At 41.6% G+C, this 26,721-nt stretch overlaps 1 protein-coding gene across 1 annotated transcript in view; it reads left to right on the forward strand.

The window, feature by feature from the left end:
• Positions 1–24,880, forward strand: part of FREM3 (FRAS1 related extracellular matrix 3) — a 71,128-nt gene extending 46,248 nt beyond the window's left edge. The window contains exons 7-24 of the mRNA XM_050896412.1: positions 2,492–2,641; positions 4,875–5,084; positions 6,314–6,511; positions 7,108–7,272; positions 8,206–8,388; positions 10,026–10,156; positions 11,182–11,340; positions 12,577–12,880; positions 14,853–14,984; positions 15,269–15,600; positions 17,081–17,273; positions 18,048–18,152; positions 18,408–18,535; positions 19,469–19,603; positions 21,642–21,768; positions 22,836–23,023; positions 23,107–23,253; positions 24,005–24,880. Of these exons, the coding sequence (XP_050752369.1) occupies positions 2,492–2,641; positions 4,875–5,084; positions 6,314–6,511; positions 7,108–7,272; positions 8,206–8,388; positions 10,026–10,156; positions 11,182–11,340; positions 12,577–12,880; positions 14,853–14,984; positions 15,269–15,600; positions 17,081–17,273; positions 18,048–18,152; positions 18,408–18,535; positions 19,469–19,603; positions 21,642–21,768; positions 22,836–23,023; positions 23,107–23,253; positions 24,005–24,535 (3,518 nt within the window). The 3' untranslated portion in view covers positions 24,536–24,880. The remainder of the gene's footprint in view (positions 1–2,491; positions 2,642–4,874; positions 5,085–6,313; positions 6,512–7,107; positions 7,273–8,205; positions 8,389–10,025; positions 10,157–11,181; positions 11,341–12,576; positions 12,881–14,852; positions 14,985–15,268; positions 15,601–17,080; positions 17,274–18,047; positions 18,153–18,407; positions 18,536–19,468; positions 19,604–21,641; positions 21,769–22,835; positions 23,024–23,106; positions 23,254–24,004) is intronic.
• Positions 24,881–26,721: the final 1,841 nt, after the last annotated feature.

Raw genomic sequence — 26,721 nt, forward strand, 5'->3', positions numbered from 1 at the left:
TGTAAGTTTGGATATTTAGACTCCTCTGCTCCCCACCATGTGGGGAAGACTTCAATAGTACAAAATGTGTAGCTGGTGGGAAGGGAATGTGATCATCTTCAAACTCGTACGTGTCACGGCAGAGGGAAAAATGCCAAAACTGGCAAATAACTGATCATTAAAACTGCTGATTGGAGGGGTGGGAGGAAGGTGGGGAGAAAAATTTCTGTTGGAGTACTGCTTTAGGCAAAGCAAAATTTTCTTTGAAAACAGCTTGAAGTATTTAATTGCATAAAATAAGACATTCAGTTTGACTTTCAGTCATGATACCCTTTTTCTTAAAACACAAAAATACTTCAAGAATTGAAAGAATTTTTCAAGAAGAGCCAACACCTTCAATCCCCCAAAGGCTGTGATTTTTAGCTAGAAGTCCTGCAGTCCTGATGAATAGATCTGTCCCTCAAAAAACCACATTTTCAAAGAGCTTTGTGTTTTGTTAAACTGTTTGATCCATCATCAAGTGTCTGGTTTCATTCTCTAACCTTTTTCTTGAGTTTTGCATGCAAAAGCTTTGCTTTGTCAGACATCCTGCTGGCCTGACTAAGGAAGGAATTGTTTCAGCCTGTTTAAAGGTAATCTATCAAAAGGTTGAAAATAAATTATTAATACAGTCCTGCTTGGAACACTTGTACCTTCCTTAATACTGTGTGCTGAAGACCTCATCTGCTTCTGCAGCAAGTCTTTGTGATTATCAGGGTTTGCTCTGATGGTAAAGTAACGCAAAGGTTCACAGTTCACTGGCTCATGAAAATTACAGTAAGTATTCAAAGGTGCCTGCAAGCTGGAGTGGCAAGGTTTATATAGGTTTAGGGCCAGATGGTGTTCTGATGTTTTTATATATACATGGAAGAAGCAGATAGCGCCTCTAGGCAAATATAAAATTTGCAATTAGCTGAGCAGTGCTGTCTGTCCCTGTTGAGAAAAGAACTTAGCTAGATATTCTCCCCCATTCGCAAAAGAACATTTATTTAGGTTTGGGAAGGTGAGATCCAGAATGTAAAAAGTTATTACTAGGATGAGGCACTTTTATTGTTGAGTTGCTGCACATTATGCAGAAAAGCCTGTGTATTTTTCTATGCTCTACTTGGCACATTTAGTCATTGGAAACTGTCTGTCCCTTCTGTAAAGCTGGCTTTAAGCTTGGTAATAAACTAAGCTCTGGAAAACACTAGGTAGCCAAAAATTAAAAACTCTTTATGGACCATGGTGCTTTGCTCTAAGCTTCCATTTCCCGAGCTGTAGGAGACAACAATCACGACTTCTAAAGCTTTTTTCAGAGTTCTTTGAATTTCCCAAGAGATACAATAGAAATGCAGCGTATCAGGTGAGTGCCAGGCTTTTGTGCAACTGCGGTGGTTCTACTAAAGAAGACGCTGGCTATTGTGATAAAATAATGTTGCTGTGGTATTGGAGAGATTCTCTACATTGTGTTAATACAGATGAGTAATAATACGCAACGCAGACAAAATGCGTCAGGCTTTATTAATACTGATAGCAAGATAAAGCTTACTGTTGTTTAGGTGACAAAAGTAAAGGAGGCCTTGTATTGAATTTAGCAGACTCAATCCATTACTTAGTAAGAGCAGCAGGTATAACATGTCTCCAGTGTCTGCTGCTTCATTCTTCCTGATGGGTATTCAGACAGGCGGCTAAATTGGCGCTAGTTTGAGACAGTCTCGTGATGTTTGATCTCTTATGCTAAACAACAGAGTCTGCTTAAACCCAATTTAATATTGACCTTTTCCATGACCTGGGTTGTGCAACTTTGTGTATTCCCTATGAGTAACTAAAGCCCGTTTACCACACTGAAGAAAAAAACCAGCTTGTAACCCTTTAATCTGCCGCATCCATGTCAAATGTATGCTTTGAAAACAGTTTTAAAAAAAAAGTCTAAACTCTTGAAATCCTGCAAACTGCCTTTATCTTTTAGGGAGGGGGCAAGGTATATTTAGGTATATATTTCCTTTAATAGTAAATTTAAAAAAATTTCTGCCTTAGTTTACTTAACAAAAATGTAATGGAAGAACTATCCCATGTCTTACGTCTGCATTATGCTACATAGACAGAATTTTTGAAATGGCTCTTTTACTTCAGATGGTAAGGTAAACAGCCAGTAAGCTAAGCAGCCGGCTGTGGAAGATCTGTCAGCTGCAGATAAGATCAAACATACATAGATATAACACTTAATTCAAGGAGTGTTTAGTTTGTTTTTTAAAGGATAAAAAACCCCCTTACATTAAGTGGTAGACAGGTGCATAATAATATTTATGTAAGTGGATAGTAGATATTACTGGGATTTGCAGGGGAAATTGGTAATGCTTTTTTTTTTTTTCCCCCAGCTGTTAACATATTAAAAGTCAGACTGGAGAGTTTAAGCACTAAATATACATGTACACAAGAGCAGGCCAAAAGAGGCTCTTTCAAAAATATACACATTTCTCTCTGTATTTAGAACCTGCTTTGTACTTTGGTAACACTGAATATCGAGTGGATGAAAGTGCTGGTTATGTGGAGATTCGTGTCTGGAGGACTGGAACAGATCTGTCCAAAGCAGCCTCTGTCACGGTGCGTTCCAGAAAAACAGAACCAATGTCAGCAGAGGGTGAGTTACTCGTCAAAATGTTGCTCAGGTTGCTTTAGAGTATGTGAGCATGAAAATGGGATATCTGGCGTTCACTCTTATTTATCTTCAGTGTATATATGGGGTGGAAAAGTTAAGTAAAAGACACCAGACATGGATTTGTCAAGTAGAAAACGTTTGTCCCCCAATTGTGTGTGGCAAGGACAGCTTGGCTAAGCTCACTGACTTTCTGATTGAGACTGCAGAATGGATGTGAATAAAATGATCGTTAATTTACTCATGCCTTAACTGATGGCAGACATTGGGAGAAACAATTGGAGTGAAAGTGAGAGTATTGTCTTTATAGCACTGTGTTTCCCTGGAATAAAACTGCATTTACAGCATAAATCTGCAGTTGCCCTGAAATGATGCTATCAGTACATTAGCCAAGGAAGTTTTATTTATCTATGAGAGCTGGTGTATCTGAGATTTTAGGGTCTCTCAGTTACTGTGGAGAGAAATTGTGGACAGCACCACCAGTGTGACCTCCAAGGATTTTCTCTGTGCAACACTGAACCAAAATACCCAAAATCTCGTGACTATCTCTGTAAAACCCTTTTTTGGTTTCTCAGTCACAACAAAAAGTCATTTTCCCTATCAGACTTTGGGAATACTTAGGCTGGCCAAAATTTTGTGGTGCTGTTTAAATATGTTGCTTGACTTGCTAGCTGCTAAATTAATTTTAAGGAGCAGTTATAGCTGCTGAGTGTCAAGGAAATGAGTTGCATTAATGAGAATTTCTCTGTTCAGCCCAACAAATTAATGACACACTTAGACTTCAGAAGATAAGGCTTCAGAAATTTTTATATTCACCAAGCTGAAAGCAAAATTGTCTTTTTTAATATGTATGTGACAGATGATCAGATATGCTACCAAAATAACAAAGAATTAGAGCAACTAGTAATGCAGCGTGTATGATTGAAGGGACAGTTAATTAACTTATAATGTACATATATGAAAATAGAATTTGACTACAGTTACTGAAGAACAGAGAAGTGATTAGGAAAACAGACAATGTATATAATGAATATGTGAAGACTCACTTATCAGGTGAAGAAATATGATTGGGTCCTACAGGATTTTCTGTGTTGTGTATAAAGTAGTGAACTAATGTTGCATTTCTAATCTTGTATTTATAGGTTTTTTTTAAAAATCACTTCTGTTAACGCCTAGTTATGAGATTTGGAAAAAATATCCTTTTCACTAAATCTTTTCCTAGTTTCAAGTATTTATAGAGTTTTGCACACAAAAAAATATTCATATGGTTGTATATGAAATGCCTATGCACACAATATTTGATTAAGGAAAGAACAAAACCTGTGCAAGAATTGTGGTTCTTCATAGCGCACAGAGCCGACCAGGGAGGTCAGCTTTTATGCAGGTAAGTGTTCCTTGCCTCTAATCCAGAGGCTGCAAAATGATGTGTAAAAGAAAAAGGCACAGTTGCTTTTAAGTATGTAAATTTCAACATACTGTGACAAAGAAGGGAAAGAACAAGCAACATTGTCATTACAAGCAACAAGCAGAACATTTAAAAGGGGATAGGGAGGAACACTCTGGCTAAAAAGAATGCAAAATTATGGAAATAGTCAGAATCTCAGTGAAACAATGGGACACAAGCGGAAGGAAGAAGTGAAGTCGTTATACATCTTCCAGTTTAGATTTAACAGTCTCATACACACAAAAAAGTCATTCTAGGTGTTTTCACCTGCACTCCAGCTGTCTGCTTCTTTTAGTGATGAGGCAGTAGTAACAGCATGATTTTCAAGCTCAGTGATCTAGCCTAGTGCAAGACACTTTTTCTTAGGGTACAGCTGGAATTATTCTGGGACAGACATCTGCTCCTTTAAAGGTAAATAGCTAAAACCTCATGTAGGTAGTCCAGAGTTGAGGAAAAGGGTCAAATTGCTGTGGAGATCAGGTCTGTTGCATGTTGTTGAGGCTGTAGCCTGTTTACTCTGCAGTTTAAGGGATCTTAAACAAGTTTTAATTGTGCTGATCGCATAAAGAGTAAATGATGATCCAGGTATGAATTGGTGTGTGTGTTGCACTGTATGTTGGTTGTTCCCAAATTTATTTGCACGTGACAAAAATCTAAATTAAATTTTCTCCAAGACAGCAATAGAAACAGCTGCAAACACACTTCACAAATGTACAAGTGAATGTTAACATATAGTAGAAACTGACCGTACAAGTCTTGTTGCTTCCCAAACAGCTGGAGTCGATTATGTGGGCATCAGCCATAACCTGGATTTTACACCAGGAGTCAACATGCAAGTGTTTCGAGTGATCATCCTTGATGATTTGGGCCAGCCTATTCTGGAAGGTCCGGAGAAGTTTGAACTAGTTCTCTGCATGCCCGTGAATGCAGTGCTTGGAGAGCCTGGCAAAACTACTGTCTTTATCAATGACACTGTCACTGACTGTAAGTATAAAGAGGGTGGGGGAGAGTTTTTTCAAGGGTTTTTCCTCCTAGTGTTTTAAGTGCACTTAGAAGATGGAAGAGCTCTTTTGGCAGTAGCATAAATTACTATGTGTATAAGTGCTGTGATATATCATTTACCCCAACTACATTATAAAGATAAACAGCTGTGTGTTACACCTGAAGCTGGAACATAGGGCTATAGTGCAGGTTCTTTACTCTGGTTTGTCTTCCTTCTCATTATGTACTTGGAGATAGTGTTTTGGATAAGATAACATAACAGTGGAACTGTGCCATGAGCTGAAAGTACATTTGTTTATGCCTGCTGCATTAAGGCTATTTGTTTGAATGAATATTCATTTTGAAGGTAGAGAAGCCATAGGGATTAATTTTTTTTTTCCCCTAGTAGTTATTTGAATGCCAAAAATTGTAGGGAGCTAAGTTTTTCAAATAATTATGCAGCTATTCATGCTTATGCTATTGCATGAAGCTGTAACTGTATTGTCTCTTCTAGGGGAGCATTAAGGGGATTTAAAAAAAGGTAGGTGTAAATCTTTAAAAGTAAACAACACTCAACACAGCACCATTTAGAGGTTCTCCAGCACTTGGTAAATAAACCAAGCTGACCCTTAGCAGTCTCAGGTTTCTGCAAATTCACTGCACTTCAAAGACTTAAAGAAGCTGTATTGTTTTAGAAAGCTCGTTCTCAAACAGAACTCTGAAGAGCAGTTACAGTTTCACTGTGAAATGCTCACTTGTTGAAGTCGGCGCAAAGTCTGATACTGATTTCAGTGGAATGGAATTGTGGCCATCACCCCTTTTTGCCCTTGTGGTATCGTGCACCTATTTCCTCTCTACATCAAAGATAAAAGAGACTGCTTTATAGAAAATAATCCCACAGCTCAGAAATGGCTCAAATAATGTTTTTTTTTTTTAAAAAATCACCAATTCTTAGCTAACTGTGAGAAGACTGGTGACAGAATTAGTACTAAGTTGGCAATTAGTTGCTGTAGACCAGGAAAGTATTTGAATTCATCTAGATTCAAAATCTGTGTTTAAAAAGCATGTGTAAATCTGAACCTTCTTCAGTTTATTGTAAAATGTTAGCAAATAAAATGCTAAGTTAAAGAAAATTGCTCCTTTTTTTTTTTTTTTAATCGAGGAACGTAGTTAATATTTTCTGCCCATGTGTGAGGGTCCTTTTCAACTTGCGTAACATGTTCTGTTGTCAGTACCCAAAATGCAGTTCAAAGAACCAATGTACATGGCGAATGAAAAAGATGAACAGCTGTTGGCCCTCATTTATCGAAGCGGTGACATTAACCATAAATCCACAGTGCGTTGCTATACTCGCCAGGGTTCTGCCCAAGTTATGATGGACTACAAGGAGAGGCCAAATACAGATGATTCTGTAGTGGAGTTTCTCCCAGGTAAGCTTTTCCCATTGGAATTTGAAAATAACGTGTTACTTTTGTCTGACAAGTAATCTGATGGTAAATAAGAGCTAGACCTCCAGGACATTTTGGGACTTGTTATGCCAGTTGAGCTTCTGCGGATGAAGAAGGCAGCACAGGACTATTTAACAGATAGTTTTGTGATTATGACAGCCAACTTTATGGCTCAAGTTGGACAATAAAGAAGTCGGTAATACTGAACATCCTCTGCTACGCTTTTGAGCATAGCACTTGTTCATGAGAATAAGCAGGGATAGTACTAATACAGTACCTTCAGCAGAGGAGAATCAGAGCAGCAGATTCTTTGCCATACAGCACCCTGCTAAACGGTGCACAGATGCTGCTTCGTTCCCATTGTGGCAGAGTCATGGGATTTTTCCTTAGCACAGATTGACTCAAACACAACAAAAAAATGAAGTGTGCCAGTCAGCGCTAGTCTCTGCTTCCGTGTTCTTGAGACTGTCTTTTCTATGGCAAGCCTGAAAAAGTGTGGGGTTTTTGTTCTGGTTTTGTCCTGGTCTTTTGTGCTCCTATGAAGATAATGTCTTGTTCTTGCTTCATACCTTCTGCAGGAGAAACTGAGAAGCCCTGTGTGGTAATTCTGGAGGATGATGTAATTTATGAGGAGGAGGAGGAATTCAGATTGGTGCTTGGAACACCGAAAAGTAATTCTACTTTTGGTGCTTCCCTTGGGGATCAGAAAGAGACCATGATCAAGATTAAGGATGAAGACGACAGTGAGTTTTATGTTAATTGTTCATTATATATGTAGCTGCAAATGGGAAAATGGGACTAATTCCATTCAGTGTTTGGTTCAACAGTTTTCAAAGTACCCAGTACGAAGTTTTTCAAAAAACTGTCAAGTAATTTATTTTAATGTTTTGAATTTTCACCTTTTTAGTCTGTTCTGAATGCATCACTGGCTCTGCCTTTTGTGAGGTAATGGGAAGAGAAATTCTCCTGTTTATTTCCATTCTGTTTATTACTCTATATGTGTTGCTTTGATAAGAGTATCATAAATTTCACTAAGTTGAAAGAATCATGGATGCCTTGGGTCAAATTCACAAAAATTTCAAGAATATAATAGGGACATTTACATCATCTGTACATAATTGTACAGATTATGCATCTGAAAATGTCAGATGACGTGTAAAAAAAAAAACCCAACCAAACAAAACCACCCAAACAAAGAAAAAAACATAATATAATTGATAATGCTGTAAAATGGACTCCTTACAAATTGTAGAGTCATTTAAGAAAATCAGATTTATCCTGTACCTTTGACAAGGCATTAGAATAAATAACTTATAAAGGTAACTGCTTTCTTCAAAAGCAAAACATATTTTCTCTCTAAATATTCCACTCTAGACTCCACTAAAGGAAACACCAGGGGACCAAGTATTCTCCTTTTAATAATAGCTACAAACATCTATCTGAATTCTAGTTTCCAAAGTATTTTGCTTCGATCATTCCACGCAGCAATCAATGAACCGAATAAATTAATAGCCAGACAATCACTTTGAATTTTCAGGTTTGTTATGACCTTCTCATTTCCTTTGGGCTATCCACTCTCAGATAAGGTATTTGCACTTAGTCTAGTTGACATGAGTAAATTATTATTATATTTTTTTTAATGTTCAGGTTTTTGTTGTGGTTTTTTTCTTGTCTAGAACCAGTGATTAAATTCTCTGAAATAAAACACAGCATTCAGGAGCCTCAGGAACCTGGAGAAATTGCACTAGTAAGAATCCATGTTCTACGCCTCGGTGATAGCTCCAAAGTATCTGTTGTCAGAGTGCACACAAAGGATGGCTCAGCCACCTCAGGGGAAGACTACAATCCAATGTCAGAAGGTGAGGGCTTCATTGGGTGTGGCGATGGGAAACATTAGTTTGGAAAGTGCCTTCCTGCAAATGAATGCTGGACAGGGAGCTGAATTCTTGTTTTGATAACCAAATGGCAATTACTGTACTTCAGACTAAGAGTTCCTGCTTCACTTCGTGTGTTTTGGAATAGGAGATTTGAGTGTTGTCTATTTTTTTTCTCCAATTTAATTGTGGAACCTACAAGGGACTGTATTCGCATTGGATTGGACGTGAGATCCTGTTTGCTCTGGGCTACCTTGAATTTCCTAACCTGGAATACAAACTCAGGATTTCTTCACAAGAATGAAAGTTCAGCCTAGCTCGGGTTGTTATCTACCTGAGTCATGTGTTTGAGCAGAATTTGGTTCTTGAGCTTTGCCTTCAAGTCCCCTGAGGTTGCAGAGGGTTGTGGTATTGTTATGATAGACAGCTTAAGATGATACAACAATATGCTCAAATTCCTGGTTCTGCTATTTTAAGGCGATTGTCTAGATTTATTCTGCTTTCATTATCCTGCAGTATGGAAGAGAGAGATCTGCCCTAAGCACTTACAGTAAGGAGTTGCCAGTGGTGGGATGTTTTTCATAGAAAAGCACACTCCTGGGAGCTGGCACCCAGGTCCCCCATCTCCCAGGAAAGAGTCCAAACCTCAAGGTTACAGACCCATATTCCCTTTCTGTGACCCACTGCATTTCGATTTGCTTTCCTCATAGTGACATGGTTTTGATGGAGTGTCACCCTCACAGGAACAGTTTATAGCCCGGTCGTTATGTAGACTCCCTAGGGGAGTAATTTTTCTACAGTGTCTTCTGGGGAGGTATGACCTTGAATACAGTTAAAGTAAAATGAACAAAAGAAGTGTCTCATTTCTTGAGTATTCCTGCTATTGACTGGGCTGGTGTCAGAAAAATGGGTACTGCTTCCTCCTGACTTTTAGCAAGAAATAACAATCCCCACTTGGTTTCTGGAGGAAGAACCACTGTTACCTCTTTCTAATAGACCGTTCTTGTCTTGAGATTTCTTGTAGATGAACATGTCCCCTAAAGACCTAATGCCAAGTATGTTGACTTTTCAGCTCAAAATGCAGGTGTTTTGGATCCTGCTTAAACATACACTGCAAATGGAGCCTGAGGCAGTATCCATACTGGTATAATAATGTACCTGGGACCATTCCTTGTCATGCAGACCCACTTTGTTGAACTTTGCCACTGAAGCATGCAGACCCACTCTGTTGAACTTTCTCTGCCATTGAAGCAGGATCTCTGCATGCAAACTGCTTCCCTGGCCCATGCTAATTCTGAACTGTGTCCTGGAATTGTTTGGAAGAAAGCTAGTTGGCTTGGCACAAAATCATGTCAGGATATTATGTTTTGATATTATTTTAAGTCTTCCAACAAGGTATCAATATCAGCTTGTATTTATTTTTTCTGTCCAGCAAAAGTGGGTTAGTTTTACTTGGTCATTGTGCTGAAGAACAGATACTAACAGCTCAGTGTACTACTACGTTTTACTTAGAGCAAAACCATGTTATTGCAACAGAATACATTACTTGAACACAATTGACAAAGAAAACAATTGTTTGGCTCTTGATTTTGCATTCATTTATTGGGGTTTTTTTAAATCAGATATTGAATTTGGAGAAGGAGAAACTGAGCATTTTGTTGAAGTAGAGATTCTGTATGACGGCATAAGAGAAATGAGAGAAGCGTTTACCGTCCACCTGAAAGCTGATGAGAACATGGTAGCAGAGACGCAGGTAACCACTGTTGACAACAAAAGTTGCCATTTGTAATGATATTTTTTTTTATTTGTATAAAACCATCTAAAAAACCATGTACTCACAGCATGCATGACAGCCTGGTATTCATACGCTCCTGTGGTTAGTTTGGTGCATACACGTCTAAATACTGGTATAAATTAGCTGTAAAACCACACACTTTGAACAAAGTCTAGAAGCGCTGAATTACAAATTTTATGTGTGACCCCCTATATGCTTCACAGAGAGTTTGGCAATGGAGGGCACTCTCATTCTTTCCGAGTTATTGGTATACATCTTAGGAAAGTATAGCGCACTAACTGGCTTGTAGAAATCTGTTCCGACTTTTCCCATTACAGATGGTGAAAAGTATCAAACTATTTAAAAATATTAAAAAAAGAAAGCAAAAAGCTGTGATTGGGAGTTTTTGTTTGTATTAATAGTGTCTCTGGCTGCTACCAGACACAGTACAATGGAGAGCCTGCATCGGTCCCTCTCTAAACGTGCGTGGAGGGATGTGGCGGCAGCAGCTGCAGCCACGCTGTGGTGTTCTGATCAGTGCTCTGCGTCACTTCATGGGCTCAAGTACGGCTCCGCGAGGCCTTCTCACCCGTTCCCATGGTAGGAGGTCTGTGGGCAGTGAGGAAGGCACAAATGGGGACAGACGGGCATGCTGAAGATGGGGAGTGAGTGAGCAACTGGGTGTGTGTTTGACCGTTTGCCAAGGCTAACTTTTTTTTTTTTAAGAAAAATTGGAATATTTTTATTTCCCTTTTCCTAGTGTTTGGGGATTAATTCTTCCTTCATTTTTAGCTATTTGCTGGTGAACAGGTTTTAAGTGGAAAACCTGTAAAAACCACTGAGGAGTGAATCTTCCTTAATACAAGTCACCATTTTAGTAAAGAATCCTGGGTAAAACCATAATGAGCTTGGTGGCAGAAATTAAGTTGCAGGCACTGCTTCTCCTTCTCCCTCCATTCCTTATTTTCAGCAGTATACATAACCTTTTCTCTCTCTCAACTCAGATGAGGAAAGCCATTGTGTACATTGAAGAAATGGACAGCGTTGCAGATGTGACGTTTCCAGCTGTGCCCCAGGTTGTCTCTCTTCTCATGTATGACGATACCGCTAAAAGCAAAGAGAATCCACACCCTCCAACTGGCTATCCTGTTGTCTGTGTAACGGTAAGGCTTGTTTCTGTATGCTTTTGTCCAACTTACTCATTCCATGCTCTGGAGCATGTAAGAAAGTTGAAAAAGTATTCAATTCTGGAAAATGACAGCTAAAAGCAGCAGGCTGTTGTCGTGTCAGAGGCACTTGCGCAAGTCTTTCTGCTGACCTAACTCAGAAGGAGAGCTTCCAAGAGAGGGCCACTAACGCCCCTACCCTGTGACAGCTGTTTTTGCAGTGAGTGTTTCTTGCTCATCTAATTAGATCTTTGGTACTGGGCTGTGCTGTCAAACTAATAACCCGTTCCAGGGGATGACTTGGACACGTGGAATTAGGGCCAGAAAAACAGAGATTTCTAAACCCAAAGCTGAGCAGGCAGGAAGGTGAGGAGGAGCTAAGTGCTGCCCAAACAAGGGCCGTGGCTGGGCCATACAGAGCTTTGCAGAAATGGTTTGCATCCTGGGCTTTGTGAGCAGAGCTGTGCCATGAGCAGCTGAGCAGCAGATTTTACCAAAGTTGACTGAACAGCCTCTGGTATCAGCCATCTGTCCCATCTGCAGGAGGCTGTTCTCCCAGACAGAGCTGGCAGAGGGACACGTACTTGTGTGCCTGCTGCTTCTGTGTAAAGTCACGTGTTTTAAACTGTTGATCAAGGATGATTTGGGGGGGGGGGGGGAAAGCTGAATTTTGCACTAGCAAAAGGCACACATACATCTTCATTCCTGCTTGATTCTGTTGTGGGGGAGCAGCAACAGACTGCTGGGAAGGGTGCAGTTGTAACTTTGCAGCTCTTTGCCAGGGCTGTATGAATTCAGGCCATTCATTTTATGTTTCTAACAGTTTCTAATTTATTAGAATGGTTTCACACTGGGATTTTTCAAGCTAGCGTATCTGAATTTGAGAGAACTGACTTTGTTGTCAAATAAAAGTTCAGGTTTTGGAGTTAGCGCTAGCATTTTCCAGGTTTGCATGGTCAGAGGTGACACATGAATCATAACAGCAACTCACTACTATCTGGTGTTTGGGTTTTTGTTTGTTCTTGTTTTCAATTAAAAAAGCCCCATGGCATTCATTCATATCCCCTCAATTAAGGGGAAAATAGCGTGCCTGCATGAAGGTCTTATTTTGCTGATACAGTTTTAGTAATAAGCATGGTAATGTTAGAATAATGCTTAACAGTTTGCTTGCCTGGAGCAGGTGTAGGTAAGAATAGATAACCCCCTTTATTTTGTGTAAATGCCAACCCATAGGCATGCAATCCCAAGTATTCAGACTACGACAAAACCGGATCCATCTGCGCCACGGAAAACATCAATGATACTCTGACCCTGTACCGCTGGCTTGTCAGTGCTCCAAGTGGGAGTGACGGTGTCACCAGCCCGATGAGAGAAGTGGACTTCAACACTTTTTTTACCAGCACCAAATCCATCTCCCTGGACTCTATATACTTCCAGGCAGGCTCCAGGCTTCAGTGTGCAGCTCGAGCTGTGAATGCCAATGGTGATGCAGGTCTGGAGCTGCTAAGTCCAATTTATACAGTAAACAGAAAAGAAGGTAAGTTTTTAGTGATGGGAATTAGGTAGCCTTTCTTGGGAAAGATGAGGTAGTGTTTGCAGCTGATGGAGGTCTGCTATGGAGTATTTTGTTTTAGGGCATTAGTGCTCGTATGTTAGTTAATTGTTTTTTCATACACATACGGGACTGTTGCTAGTGAAAGGCAAAAGCATCTTGTAATTGTCTTATCAGCTCTGGTATTTCACGACTTTGCTCCCATTGTAGGTCATATGTAAGTGATTGGTGGGTGTATGGTGACAATGATTTTTTACACCTAATTTGACTGGTGACTAGAGCAGAATTTGACTTGCCCAGTCTTGAGTCCTTTGCTTTTCTCAATATACATATTTCAAATACACCTCTGTTTCCATGTGTTTTTAGTTTAAGCCACACAGCTACTGACACTGAGAGCAGATTGTAGGTGTATTGAATTTGATATTGTCTAAAGACCTGCAGACTAAGGACAGTTAAAATGCAGGTGCTTGGAAAAGGGTGCGGGCATGAAATCCATGTAGAAATTCAGCTATTGCAGCACTGCATGCATAACTCTGCTGAGAGCTTACGCTATGCCTCAGAAGGCAAGGGGACATCCTGATTTTGGGTTTAGCCCACATCCCTCAGGTTCTTAACTGTGATCCGTATCTAGATGTGTGCATCTAATCTGTTGCTTTTTTCCAGAAATTCAGATGATGAAAATGCTTCTTTTTGCTCAATCAGTTAGTGACTAGAACAGTTACGTGGGAGTTACTTTGAAGTCCTATGCTGCCCAGATTAAAGCAGGAGCCTGACATCACTGCATATCAGGATTCACAGGGCCAAAGTGTTGGGTGCTAGGGGGTGACTCTTCTCTGTCTTTTTAGACTAAAATGTTCTCATTTTAGTCAGCTCACCGACCATGCAAGTGGGTCATGCTGTGGTTCCTCAGCTCTCTCTGTTTTATGCAGTTCAGTCCTTCTGCTACATGGATTCCTTCACCTCCATCTCCTCCAGCTGCAGTGCAAAACCCTGGGGTAGGATTGAACTGTGGGAAGAACTGAAAAAGTTTTGTGTTACCAGGGTATTAGTGACGGTCCTATTGTAGTGGCAGTGGCCTGTCATCAAGACAAGACGAGGCTTGTGGATAGAGGCAGTATTTTTTTGTTAAGATCACAAGTTGGGGAAGGAAGGGAAGCTTTTGGGCAAGTAATCCGGACTGAAATCCGTCAAGCTTTTAGGCAGTTGCGTTCATGCTCAATGGCTGAAAAATAGCTCCCTTGAGACTTTCCATTGTTAGGAAGTTAGGCAGTAGCCTGTGAAGTTTTCAGGGTTCCCTGAGGCTTCTAAGTGTTAGATTTATAGGGCTAAAGTGGCCATTATGCACCGTAGCTCCTCTGTGGATTTACCGCTATGGTCCTAAAGTGCCAGTTCTTTGTGTAATTTAATCAGAAATGATCTTTGCCTCAGTCACACACAAAAAGAAAGAACCTGAAATACCTCTCCAGTGTAAGTGGTGGACCCTGCAGAATGGCACAAACTGCCTCTATGTATTTTAGTTAGCTGTTGTCTGCAAGATGTTGGCTCCTCTCAGGCAGCCTGGTTTTTTGTGGCAAGAGCTCACGTGTGGTTGTGAACCGCCCTGCCCTTCACCTCAGTAAGTGATGGCTGCCAAGGTAAATGCTGATGTAAAGTTGCCATCTCCCCATTTCTAGGGAGGAAGAACAAATCCTTATCAGGAAGAGGTCAGGTTCGTCAGCCGCTGCAGGGCACTGAAGAGTTTCCATACTTCTGCCCTTGCCTCTCCGGAAAAGGACCTCTGGGCCCTAGGAGTTAGACCAGGCAGCATGGGCAGAGCTGTGAGGAACTCCCTAATTAGCATGTCAACGTTTCTGCATTCGTCTGACCTCGCTCTATGGACAGACATCTCCAAGCTGCTTAACACAGATATGACACAGTTTAGCAGGCATCTCAAAACCTGTCTTTCCCCTTTGCTCAGGTCTTTGCCAACCTCGCATCCCAGGAACAGTAGGAGCAGAACCTTTCTCAGCTAAAATTCGCTACATGGGTCCAGATGTTCCTGACCATCCCAATCTGATCCGACTAACAGTCACAATGCCCCATATGGATGGTAAGCATCAAGTGGTGAGTGTAACCACTTAATTAACATGTGCTGCTTTGGACTTTTCCTCTCCCACAGGTCTGTCTCCACAGTTGTTTGCTACATTGTGGCAGAACCATGAATAATCCATGTTTAATGAACAACTTGCCAATTGCAAGGTTAATGTACGGATGAAACAGCTCCTATGTTTCCAGACTCCATCTCTAAAAATATGTTCACAAGCAGTTAATGAATACTTCATTTGCTCTTTTCCATTCAGGCTGTTAATGGGTCATGTGACATTTATGTTTTAGGAATGCTGCCAGTTATCTCCACGCGCCCCTTATCCAACTTTGAGCTAACGCTTAGCCCAGACGGCACTCGTGTGGGACACCACAAGTGCTCCAACCTCCTGGACTATAATGAGATCCAGACCAAACATGGGTTTATTACAGAGGAAACTAAGAACCCCAAAGTGGTTGGAGAAATGTCACCTTACCAGTACAGCAGTGCTCTGCGGTCTGCCAAAACCTTGCGTTTCTACCAGAACCTCAACCTTGAGGCTTGCCTTTGGGAGTTCAATAGTTACTACGATATGTCTGAGCTGCTGACGGACTGCAGTGGCTCCGTTGGCACAGATGGGCAGGTACGTGGCACTGAAGTGCCTTTCTCTCTCAACAGGAGGCTTTGGAAGCACAAGTCCAACAGAAAGTGTTACTGAGGATTGCATGAGAAAGGATTTAGTCACTATGCAGGCAGTTTGATACGCGTTCCCTTAGCACAAATGTTTTTAGAAGTACGTATTTGTTCCTTTGCACTGTATTTCTGTGCACAGACATGATTCGTGTTCCCGGTATTTGAGCACAGCTTACTGCATTGCTGTTGCTCCTAGCCTGGACTTTAGAAACTCTGCTTTTTTGACTCAAAGAGCTTTTCCAAAGTGTGTATGTGCTTGTGCTATCACCCAAAGGCCGTGTAGCAGCATATTCAAAGAAGAGGCTACAATTTTATTGCCTTATATGGAAGTAAACCATATGTGTAAAGTATGTTATTGACCCTGGAAGTGTGTTCTAAGGCTTCATAAAAAAAAAATGCTTTTTTACAAAAAAACCCAAACCACTTTTTTAATTAGAAGCTCTAATTTAGGTTTACAGTGTTTGGGCTTTAGGCAGAGCTGTGAAGTAGGTGAGATTTTATAAATAGAAGCTTGGTTGATAAGGAACAAACAAACACGTAATTTTCCTGAGTAAAACAGGTTATTGGTCCAGGTCTTTGATATGAGTTACATCAACATCGATCACAGAGCAGGCATGGCGGCTCCCCTGTGCAGTGTCTGCCAGCACATTGTGTTTACTTGGAAAATAACCCAACGCACAAGCGCCCTACAGCAATTGCACTTACATTAGAGGAAATTCCAGGGGGCTGTAGAGCCTCTGTGCTTGACTCCACCTTGGATCAGCCTTGGCTCAGCAGCTTGATGCTTTCCCATTCCGTAGGTGCTCAACTGTTACCCTCTCAATTGATGCTCAGTGGCCAAAGAAGATTTATTTACTAATTATCTGCTTGGCTGCCCATTCTGGTTGCTTGTTAGCTGCTTGGTAGAGAGAGACCTTCTTAACTCAGACCATAGTTTTAAATTGCAGTGTTTCAGGGTGCCATAATCCATAGAGTTCAATGTATTGTAAAGGTAGGTGTTACTTACAGGACTCATTTCTAAATTTGTGTTTGATTTCTGAATGCCTAAGGAATCTAGTGGTTCTGATCTGGAATTTTAATTTAGGCCACCTTCAATTTCTATGGAGCTTGTTTTGAAACCTTTTTTTGTTGGTTTTTTTGTTGGTTTTTTTTTTTAGTTTTAAGGTAAAACAAAATCTTAGATGGTCCTTATTTTGGAGAGGTACAAACCCTGTTATGTTAAACTGGCAAAGATTTGAGGGCACTATCAAATGAGGTGACTTGCAGGACCTGAAATAATAGTGATGTCAGTAACAGATGTAAAATGTTTCTGTGCAGTTTTTTTTTTGCTTAGGTTTAAAGAGTGCAGTTCATGAGAATGCAAGGTTGGCAGTGAAAGTAATTTTTTTTTCAGGTTGCATGCAGTAACCTGGTACCTCCATGTTTTTCAGATCTTAAATCTGGTGCAGTCGTATGTAACTCTGCGGGTGCCTCTCTATGTCTCCTATGTCTTCCACTCCCCTGCTGCCCTTGGTGGCTGGCAACATTTTGATTTGCAGTCTGAACTGAGACTCACCTTCGTGTACAACACGGCTATCCTGTGGAAAGATGGGATAGGCAGCCCTCCTGAATCAGAACTCCAAGGTGAGCTGTTTCAGATGTCGTCATTTCTAAACTCCATCCTCTTCAACGTTCTGATGATGGGAGACGTCAATAACTCGATGCTTTTTAGCCTTGAGAATCTCAAAAGCAGTAACAGCACACTGACTCCCTCAGTTAAAACACCCACCCAAAGGACAATTCTGTTTGGTTTTTAAAGCCATATGTTACTAAACTAGATGTTTTGAATCTTCACTCAATTGCATGCTGCTTTTAATCTATAAAAAATGAGTTAAATTAGTGCACAGACCAACTCTAAAGCAGATGTTCTCATAGAGAGAGAGACTCCAGTGCTGAATTGGTACACAGTTACAGGGCAACAGAAGCGCTTACATAGCCCTGTGCAGGGGAAGTGCCCGCAAAAGGGACCTTACTGGAGTGAGCAGCCTTGGTGTCCGTGTGACAAAAAGTCCCAGACTCCTCCTTTCTCCTGCCTGCACTCTGTTGTATCAGCATATGTGGATATACTTCAGGTGAGTCTGGTCTTATGTCAGCAAAAGGGAGAAAAAAAAACCCCAAACAACTGCCTTAATGGCTTGACCCATTAGCAGGTGTAAATGAGTGCATTTCTTCTGAAGTTGGTGGGTTTGGAGATCTGTCTCCAAACAATCAATGTGACAGGGTTTAATATCTGTGAAGAGCACCAGGGTTTAGGTAGAGTGTTTCAGATCTCCAGATGCAGAAAATACATGAAGAGCCTTCCTTTAAAAATGCACTTGGGAAATGCTGGTGGTAAAATCATTGGCTTTTCCTCCCTAGGCTCCCTCTATCCCATGAGTATGCGGATCAATGACGAAGGGCGACTAGTCGTGAACTTCCGAACAGAGATTCGTTTCCAGGGCCAGCTGGTGATGTCCCACCCAGGTGCGTACCCAGCCTGTCCACCTGTGCTAGCCAGAGTGTCTGTAGTGCTGTCTACCTGGCAGAGGAGAAAGGTACCACAGTAAAGGGTCTGTCTCAGTGTAGAAGGGGAATAAGTAACTGAGGCACTTCCTTTTCTGGGGTGTAAGTTAATTTCTTTCCAGTCTCTTGCTTCTTTGCTTTTGTGTGCTGATTTTATACTATGCCAGGCATCAGTATTAATTATGGAAAATTAGAATTTGCCTTTTATTCTTTCAGGAACACCTCTGGCATCAATGGTGATGTCCGCCGACCACCCTGGCCTCACGTTTACACTCAGTCTGTTACGAAGCGAGCCCACCTTCCACCAGCCTGTGCAGCAGTGGAGTTTTATCTCTGACTTTGCTGTGAGTTTGCATTCAGACTTGAATTTAGGGAAGCAAAGGGAATGTTGGTTTTTAACATATTTTCCATGCAGTCGTCAGCACTATAAGATCAGTAAGCATCAACTCATTTGGATACGGTCACATATTTTCTTTACGTAATGAACAGCCAGAAGTCCCTAGTGTCCCTGGAGCTTGAGTCCAGAGGCCTGAACCCATGCTCCCGCTAGTGCTAGCCGGCACCATTCATTGAGCAAGCCAGTGCTAGAGCTGTGGCCTCTCTTGAAGAATTTGCCTTAACATTATCGCCCTTGGCATTGCCAGGAAACTGTGATTCAGGAGTTGCTGCTGCTGTTATGAGAAGCTGGATTTTTCCCCACATGTGGCAAAGCTACTTAGGTCCTGCTGAGCTCAGGAGTCAGTGGGGAACTACTGTGGCCCCGAAGCCTGTGCCTCTAATAGGGCAGAAGAGGCTTGCTTACAAGCGTCTTGCTTCTGTGAGAGGGGGACAGCCCAGTTACCCAGCTCTTGCTGAGCTGGCAGGAAAGGAGCCGTTTGCATTCACTAAAAATCCGGCCAAAATAATCTTCTCTTCAGAGAGATTTAGTATGTTAGATTTGGACATTGACATGTTTGAATCCTACCACCACCGCAGCAAGGTCAGTCCCTCAAAGGCCTCATAGTAGGTATTCTGTATTAGTCCTTGTTTTACAGAGAAGCAGAGGAGAGACAGCATGTGTCAGTGCCTTGCCTATGCTGCTGAAGTGTGCTGACGGTGTTGGTGCACACGCTTCCTGCATGAGGTAAAACATCATGATGGTAAACAGCAACGTCCAAGTTTGTGAAAGTGTTTAGGATGCTGCTGGGAATTCAGCTTCACCTCAGGGGCAATGTGAGCTGAAAAAGTGATTGTTCAGAGACTGTGGAGAAACGCTCATTTCTCTAATCTTTTCGTAGGTACGAGATTACTCAGGTACCTACACTGTGAAATTCATCCCTTGCACTGCTGCACCCGGTCAGCAATATGCCCTTCCTGTCATCTGCAACCCACGGGACCCAATTGCGTTTGATATGGACATCAGGTTCCAACAGGTACGCCATTTTACTTAGGACTTACACATTTTTCCCTGAAGCCTCATGGGCAAAACCAGCCAAAACCAAATTTAGGCTGAAAGGCAGGTATTCGGTAACCACTGAAAGAGATGTTCTGGAATAGGCCATCCAGTACCAGTTGTCAAGAGAAAAATCATGGAGTATTTCAGATGGCTTCAGAAGGAGTTTTACAGTGCTTGTAGATTGCTCTAGATCTCATCTTCTCAGGTGAGAATAAAATCAAACTAATTTTTTTTCCAGTAATGAAAATCTTTTTTTTCCATTTATTTACCTCATAGTCCAGCCTATTCCCAAGTATTTTGCTGCTTTTTTTCAGGAAGGTGGGGGCTGAAGGGGGAAGGAATTTTAGTTCTAAGTGAGATTGTTTTCAAAAATAACTTGTAGTCCTGAGGTTGATTTTTTAAAACTGAGATTCAATGTAATAGAATTGTATCAAGAGGGTCTTTTTCTCAAGCAGTGGGAAACACTTCATTCAGAGTTAGTGTGGCTTTGTGACAATTTTCCTGTATATATTAAAGCAAAAAAAAAAAAAAGCAGCGCACCAAGTAGCAGTAACTTACTATTGTAGACTGCTACAAAGACCAGATTTTCTGTTTCAGTTAGCTTGAGGAATGACTTGAATAGCAGTTGGAGAGGAAGGGCTCTGAATCTGAGACTTAACTTCCAGTGAACATACCAAACCTCTTAGTATAACATTGCATCCTTCAGTCAATACATGAAAAATGACCTGATTTCCCCCCCCCCCCCCCACAAGTACTGGGTACCTCAGAGGCCTTGTCAATGTCAGTCAGAGCCGTTCAGCCCTGTTTGACCATTAGAGCTGCTCTTTAGCCTTCTGCTTCATTATCCAGTTGCATGGCATGTGTGGCAAGTGTGGAGACAACTGTATTACATGCAAATTAACTGAGTGTCTCAGTCTTGTTTGCTCAAACAACTGGCGTTGAATTTAATTTAAAGATACTGCTTCAGCAGTAGTCTTCCTGCTGCCACCTTGTAATGCAGGACATGAATGCTACACAGGAAAATGATATGATGCAGAAGGAAATAACTGGAGTTGTGTTATTATTGTGTTATATTAAGTTAATTTTGCACTTCTGTGTATGTAATCACACCCTTACGACTGTTACCCCTAGATGCTGGGTTTATTGTGATCAACAAGATTAAACAGTGGTATGAGAGAGTTTAGTTCTTCACCTTATTTCTGTGCGGGAGCGCCGTTTGCCTTCTGTTCCCCTCTACATCTCCCCGCCATTACGCGTGTGGTGGGTCCCGCAGCTCTCCAGCGTGCCAGAGCCCCGGGGCAGGCACAGACCCGTGGCCCCGTCCCAGCTTCCTCCATCCAAAATGCGCTGGGCTCTGTTGGGCTCCTGCAGCCACGAGGCGTTTGCGGTGGGGAAGGCAGAAAGGCGGTGACTGGGAGCAACCTACCATTGCATCAGAGGAATTAATCTACTTGCAGGGCAACTCCTCTGTTGTCTCCAGGCGTGGGCCGTTGGCCAGGTTACTTTTCTGGACAAATTGCAGGCAGCTTCTAGGTCGCAAGTGGAACATGCACAGTGCAGCCGGGGGTTGAGTAGGGGCAGATGAGGTTTCTCATCCTGTGCTCGCTGGTTTGAATATGCGGATTGTTGTTTAGAGTAGGGGAAATGAGTCGGTGTTGAGCTAGGTTCTGGTCCTGATCTAGTTTTATTGGCCTCTTGCCCACAGCCCTGTTCTCCCAGTAACTTTTGCAAGTGTCACCGAAAAGATACATTGCTGTCCTGTATCTGAGGAAACAGATATCTTTTGCTGTTTTACTCGGCAAGGTTGAAATAAAGCACTACAATTGTGTATTTTAATGGGTCATGATGAGAAGCACAACAGGAGATTTATGTATGCAGGAGGGATTCTTATAAATGCTGGATACTGCTGAAAGGGTTGATCAGCACATCAGTACTATGGCAATGGTGTACAATGATCATTGTAAAACTACAACCAAGGCATTTTTTTGATCATTTAATTTCACATTTCCGCACAGGTCAGTGACCCAGTGGCAGCAGAGTTCAGTCTAAATACTCAAATGTTTCTGCTGTCCAAAAAGGAGCTTTGGATATCTGATGGATCAATGGGATTTGGAGAAGGAGCTGATGTAGCCTTTACCAAAGGTAAAAAGTCAATTGTACGTTCAGAATATTATGAAAGCTAAAACAGAACCACTTTTAACACGAGCTGAATGTGTATTTTACTAGTTTTATAACCCCTACATGGTCTATGTATTTCTACTGCAGAAAAGTAAAATACAGAAGCACTAAAATATGATGTAATTTAGTGTAATTGAAACAGGCTTTGGTTCTGTTTATGGGCTCTGAGAGGAAAAGCATTCCAAAGGTAGGTGCAGAATTTGGGTGCCTATATCTGAAACTGCAGCTCTGAAAACTCTGGCTCAGTTAACTGCATAATCACATATTCCCCTCACTCTGGTTGTTTTGCTTTGAAGCTGCCCACACTAGAACTTTTTGCCCCATTTTGAGGGGGCTAAGTAATTTCAGTGCTTAGGTTATTCTAGTCAGAAATGCAGGAATGGAATACTTGTACACCTGAGGCTCCTTGACGTGGTCATGCAGCTGTTCTCAATTGCAGACTGGATGCACAGTAACTGCAGCTGGCTTCAGCCAAGCTGCTCAGACTCATTCCTGATTCCCCCCCCCCCCCCCCCCCCCCACTTCTGGCCCAGGGCAGGTGCTCTCACACACTGTACTCACTCACTGCCTGGAGCTGTTATCAGGTTCCAGGGAAACTCCTGGTAATGGCAGTATTGGACCAGAAACAATTTTGGTTTTAATTGGCCCCTTATTTGAGTTATCAGTCTGAAACCCAAATGTCCTGTTAAGAACTTTATTTTGCTTGATATAATGCTATCAGGTTGGATAGTTTCTTATACATGAATATGGGTTGCCCTCTAGTGAAGAGAAGGGAAAAGCTTGCTTAAAAAAGAGCTGCACTATAAGAACCACACGTCAGTACGAATTGTAACAGAAAATAAGACTAAAGCCCATGATAAATTAGTAGTAAAAGCCATGGAACACCCGGTCTGCACATGCAAAGGGAAATACACTTAAAGCTAGGTAATTCCTGTCCTGAGAATTTTTAACAACAATGATTTGGTAATAACTTGATTTAATAATTTTAAATCGACTGGAATAATGTAAAATGTATTCATCTGCTTCACTAGGATCCGAAATCTACGGCCGAGTGATGGTGGATCCAGTTCAGAATCTCGGTGACTCCTTCAGCTGTAACATCGAGAAGGTGTTCCTTTGCACTGGTGCCGATGGGTACGTGCCCAAGTACAGCCCAGACAATCAGGAATACGGATGCCTGGCTGACTCACCCTCCCTCTTGTACAGATTCAAGATCCTGGTAGGTAAACAAAGAGTTAGGGTAGCATGCATTTTTCGATCCCTGATTTCCATGTGAATCTAGAAATACTAAACTTCCTTTAGGATAAAGCTCAACCTGAGACACAAGCAAGAGCCTTTGGAAACCTGGAGTTTCACGCTACGTTAGCAGCTGATCATGCAGATGCTTTTCCCCTAGTAAAACAACCTGGTTCTGATGGTTTCAGCCTGTCATCTGCTCCGCTCTTCCAGGTAAGTTGTCCGATAAGTATATCACAGAAATTCTTTCATGCTAAAAGGTGGCTGAGGTGGAGAACAGCGCATGCAGGTAACCATGGGCACTATGCTATTCAGTGACAGACTTCAGCAGCACATTTACTTTGTTCCTTCTGCCTAACAGTGTAGGAACAATGACAGCATTGCTTTGTAACGCTGAGCTACCCTTCTGCAGCCTTGCTGTTACTGCAGACGTGTACAACTGAGACTGGGAGCAGAAGTCATGGGTTTAGCTTACCGTGGGGGCCTTTTTACATAGGAGAAAACTAGGAAATTAGACTTTACTTTCTTGCAGCTGGGAAAAAAAAAAGTAATTGGTTTGTATACAATATGAAATTTAAAAAGAGAACTATGCGTCCTGCTTTAAGCCAGATTAATTCAAATTCCTGAAGTCGTCTTTTGGTCTCCTGAAGTGGGGTGGTTCTTGCCTAAATTAAGACTAGTGTTTTGTTAGGTAAATGCACTAGCCTTTCTGCATTAAGACTAGAAAGAAATAGGCTCTCTCAGAACATAGTTTGTCTGACCTACTTCAGCAGTCTGCATTAAGAAAAGATTAATCCTATCTCCAAGTGCCTATTTCTGCCACTGACTTTAATTAGATGTATTTGGCAGCAAACTTGGGACATCTGTCTGGATGAATCTGATGCCTGGTGTTTTCCAGTTTATAGCAAATGTGCATGGGGGGTTGTTCTGGTTTGGGATTTTATGTGGGTGGTTTTTTTTTAAGGTGGCAGCTGGTCGAGAATGGTACATTCACACTGTTTACATGGTCCGAACGAAGGAAAATGCACACAGGCACAATGGCAAAAGAAGTCTTGACTACCACCATGGGTTGTCCTCTGCTAAAGGAGGAGTTAGCACCACAACCTTTAAACGCAGCAGAAGAGCCAACGCAGACGCCCCGGTCTTCATGCAAGACATTGGAGCAGATAAAAACAGGGGCACGAACATTCAGCATATTGCACTTGACCGTTCTGACAAAGCCGTCATCATCCAGAAAGACATGGTCCCAGCTGGCACACCGCATCACAGGCCAGTTCTGGAAATCACGAACGGGGACTCTGGAAACAGCATTGTACCCGTTACGGGAGGCTTGACAGGACTGCTCTTTCTGATCTGCGCTGTGCTCGTAACTCTTTTTTTGTTGAAGCAGAGGAAACGTCCCTCTGCTGGGAAAAGCAACGCGCCCGTCAGCCACTGCAGCAGCAGCGACACTAGGACCACACGGCACAGCAGCAGTGACAGTTCAGAAGTCTAGCCAATTTCTTGGGTGTTTGTCTTTTAACATGTAATTCCACCAAAAAGCAGACTCTCAAATCTAGCTCTTGGCTGACGCCTTTGCCCAGACAATTGGCTGCTCCGGTTCTAACGCTGGTTCAATTATTTGTAATTGGCGGCTATTTCTGACAGGGTTGGTGTACTAGGTTTGAGTGTGAGTGACTTATTTATAGAATTCAAACTAGTACTCCATCAATAGGAGTTGATGCTCTCTTTTTTTCTAAACCTAGTTTTTCTTCAATGTTTTGAATATATGCAGCTGTAAACATGCCTTATATCCACCATGAAAGGGTGGTGCTTAGAAGGATGCTGGTTTTGATTACATGTACAGTATCTAGCTTTCATATAACTGTTTTTGGGGTTGGGGGGGGGGGGGGCTGTTGGGTTTTTTTAAAATAATTATTGCTGGGGAAGGAAGAAGGTAATAGTATTAGAATGGAAGCTAAGGAGTAGATGATAAGTGTTCTTTTAAATGAGTGATACCAGCAGGTTTGTCTCAAATTTTAATGAGGACCTCAGGCATACGGACAGCGGTGGGAGACTCACACAGGTAAGGCTGTAATTACAATTATCATCTGTAAGGAGAGCATTACATGTGATCAATGAGAATTACAACTGTATTGTAAAGCCACACTAGAAAAATAGTATGTTAATGCTTAGGTGCTGGCATTAAGTGTTTTCAAACATGCTTAAACAGAGTCTAGTACTTCAGAACAATACTAATGACCACTTTCCCATATTGTACAATAACTGCCTGTCTGCCTTTGCTTGATACAGACATTATAGCATCAAAATACAGGCAAATACTTGTAAAGGCAGCTTATTTTGCCAGATGGCACTGGGGGAACACGCTTGTATCATCTAGAGCAAACATTTTCCTTTGGTTTTTTACTTCGTGAAAGAAAAAGCATTTTCTATAACTAGCACGATGCCATTTGGGAGATGAAGGTTTAGTTCCTTTCGCTTTCTGCATACTGGCACTTGAGAATTGTTAGCACAAATGAAGTGCTCCTCAGCTGTTTAATGAATTTTTCCCTTCTGCTTCCTCTAACGGTTTTTATTTAGGCTAGTTGTAAACAAGTGCTTGTGGCTTGTTGTGGTTTGGGTTTTTGATGGTGTTTGGGGTTTTTTCATGAAAAGGGATGCTTTGCAAAGGGATGCTTTTAAAGGCAGGCTTCAGCATTGCAGCATTTTTGTTTAGGGTACGCTAAGTGAAAGCAGTTAGACTGATGTCTTCTAGGGCTGCCATGACAATTCCACTTGTAAAGTCTTGTAGATTGGCTCTTAACTCTGCTGTACATACCAAGTTCTTTTGCCTTTTTGAAGAGCAAAGTATGGTTACTCAACCTGTTTTCAGCTGGTGGCTGCAAATCAGTCACCTGCAAATAGAAACTCATTTAATGTACTAGTAAGAACTGTACTGCTGTACGTGAAATCCACGTGTGAATTCTCAGCTTTTTCTTAAGTCTCATTTTGCTTAAGTACTTAAGCTCCAAAAAGCTGATTTTTCTAGGGATGCATTTCTCCCTGTTTACGCAACACTGACGCCTTTTGATATGTGTTCTTGAAAGGGCCAAAACTGAGCAAAGATTACTCAATGCAAACTGAGCATTTGTTCTGGGTTTTTTTTTTCTAGTAAATTCCAAAATTATGCTACATTGGCTGATGGCATTGGGAAACACACAATTTCATCTCAGTCATTATATGCCAGATAGATACATAAAAAAGAAAGGACAGCATAGGCAACACTCGTGCATGGCACAGTTTGACTAGCTCAGTGAACAGTGTGGATTGCCAGACAATTACAATCTTGCACACCTAGAGTCAGCAGCACCAGTTCTTTTCACAGCCATCACGACTGTCTCTGCATTTACCACAGCTGTCTGACAGAAGCGGGTTGTTTTACGTGTTGTTACGTTTTCTGTTCTGACTTGTTGCTGTTTGCCAATAAAAACAATTCTACCCTTCTTAGGCCACTCTAATTAAGTACAAACCTCAGCATGACTGGCTGACTTACCCTTCTTCTGGCACAGATTTTAAGCAGAAAAATGTTATCGTTTTGTTGATCATTGGTTCTTGAGGTATTTACCTGGCCTTTCCATTAATGTCAAAGAACAGAGTATATTTGTGCAGTAAAATGAAGTTCAATAAAGGTAAGGTCAGAGC

Source organism: Gymnogyps californianus, chromosome 4 (assembly GCF_018139145.2).
Source record: "Gymnogyps californianus isolate 813 chromosome 4, ASM1813914v2, whole genome shotgun sequence".
Classification (NCBI taxonomy): domain Eukaryota; kingdom Metazoa; phylum Chordata; class Aves; order Accipitriformes; family Cathartidae; genus Gymnogyps; species Gymnogyps californianus.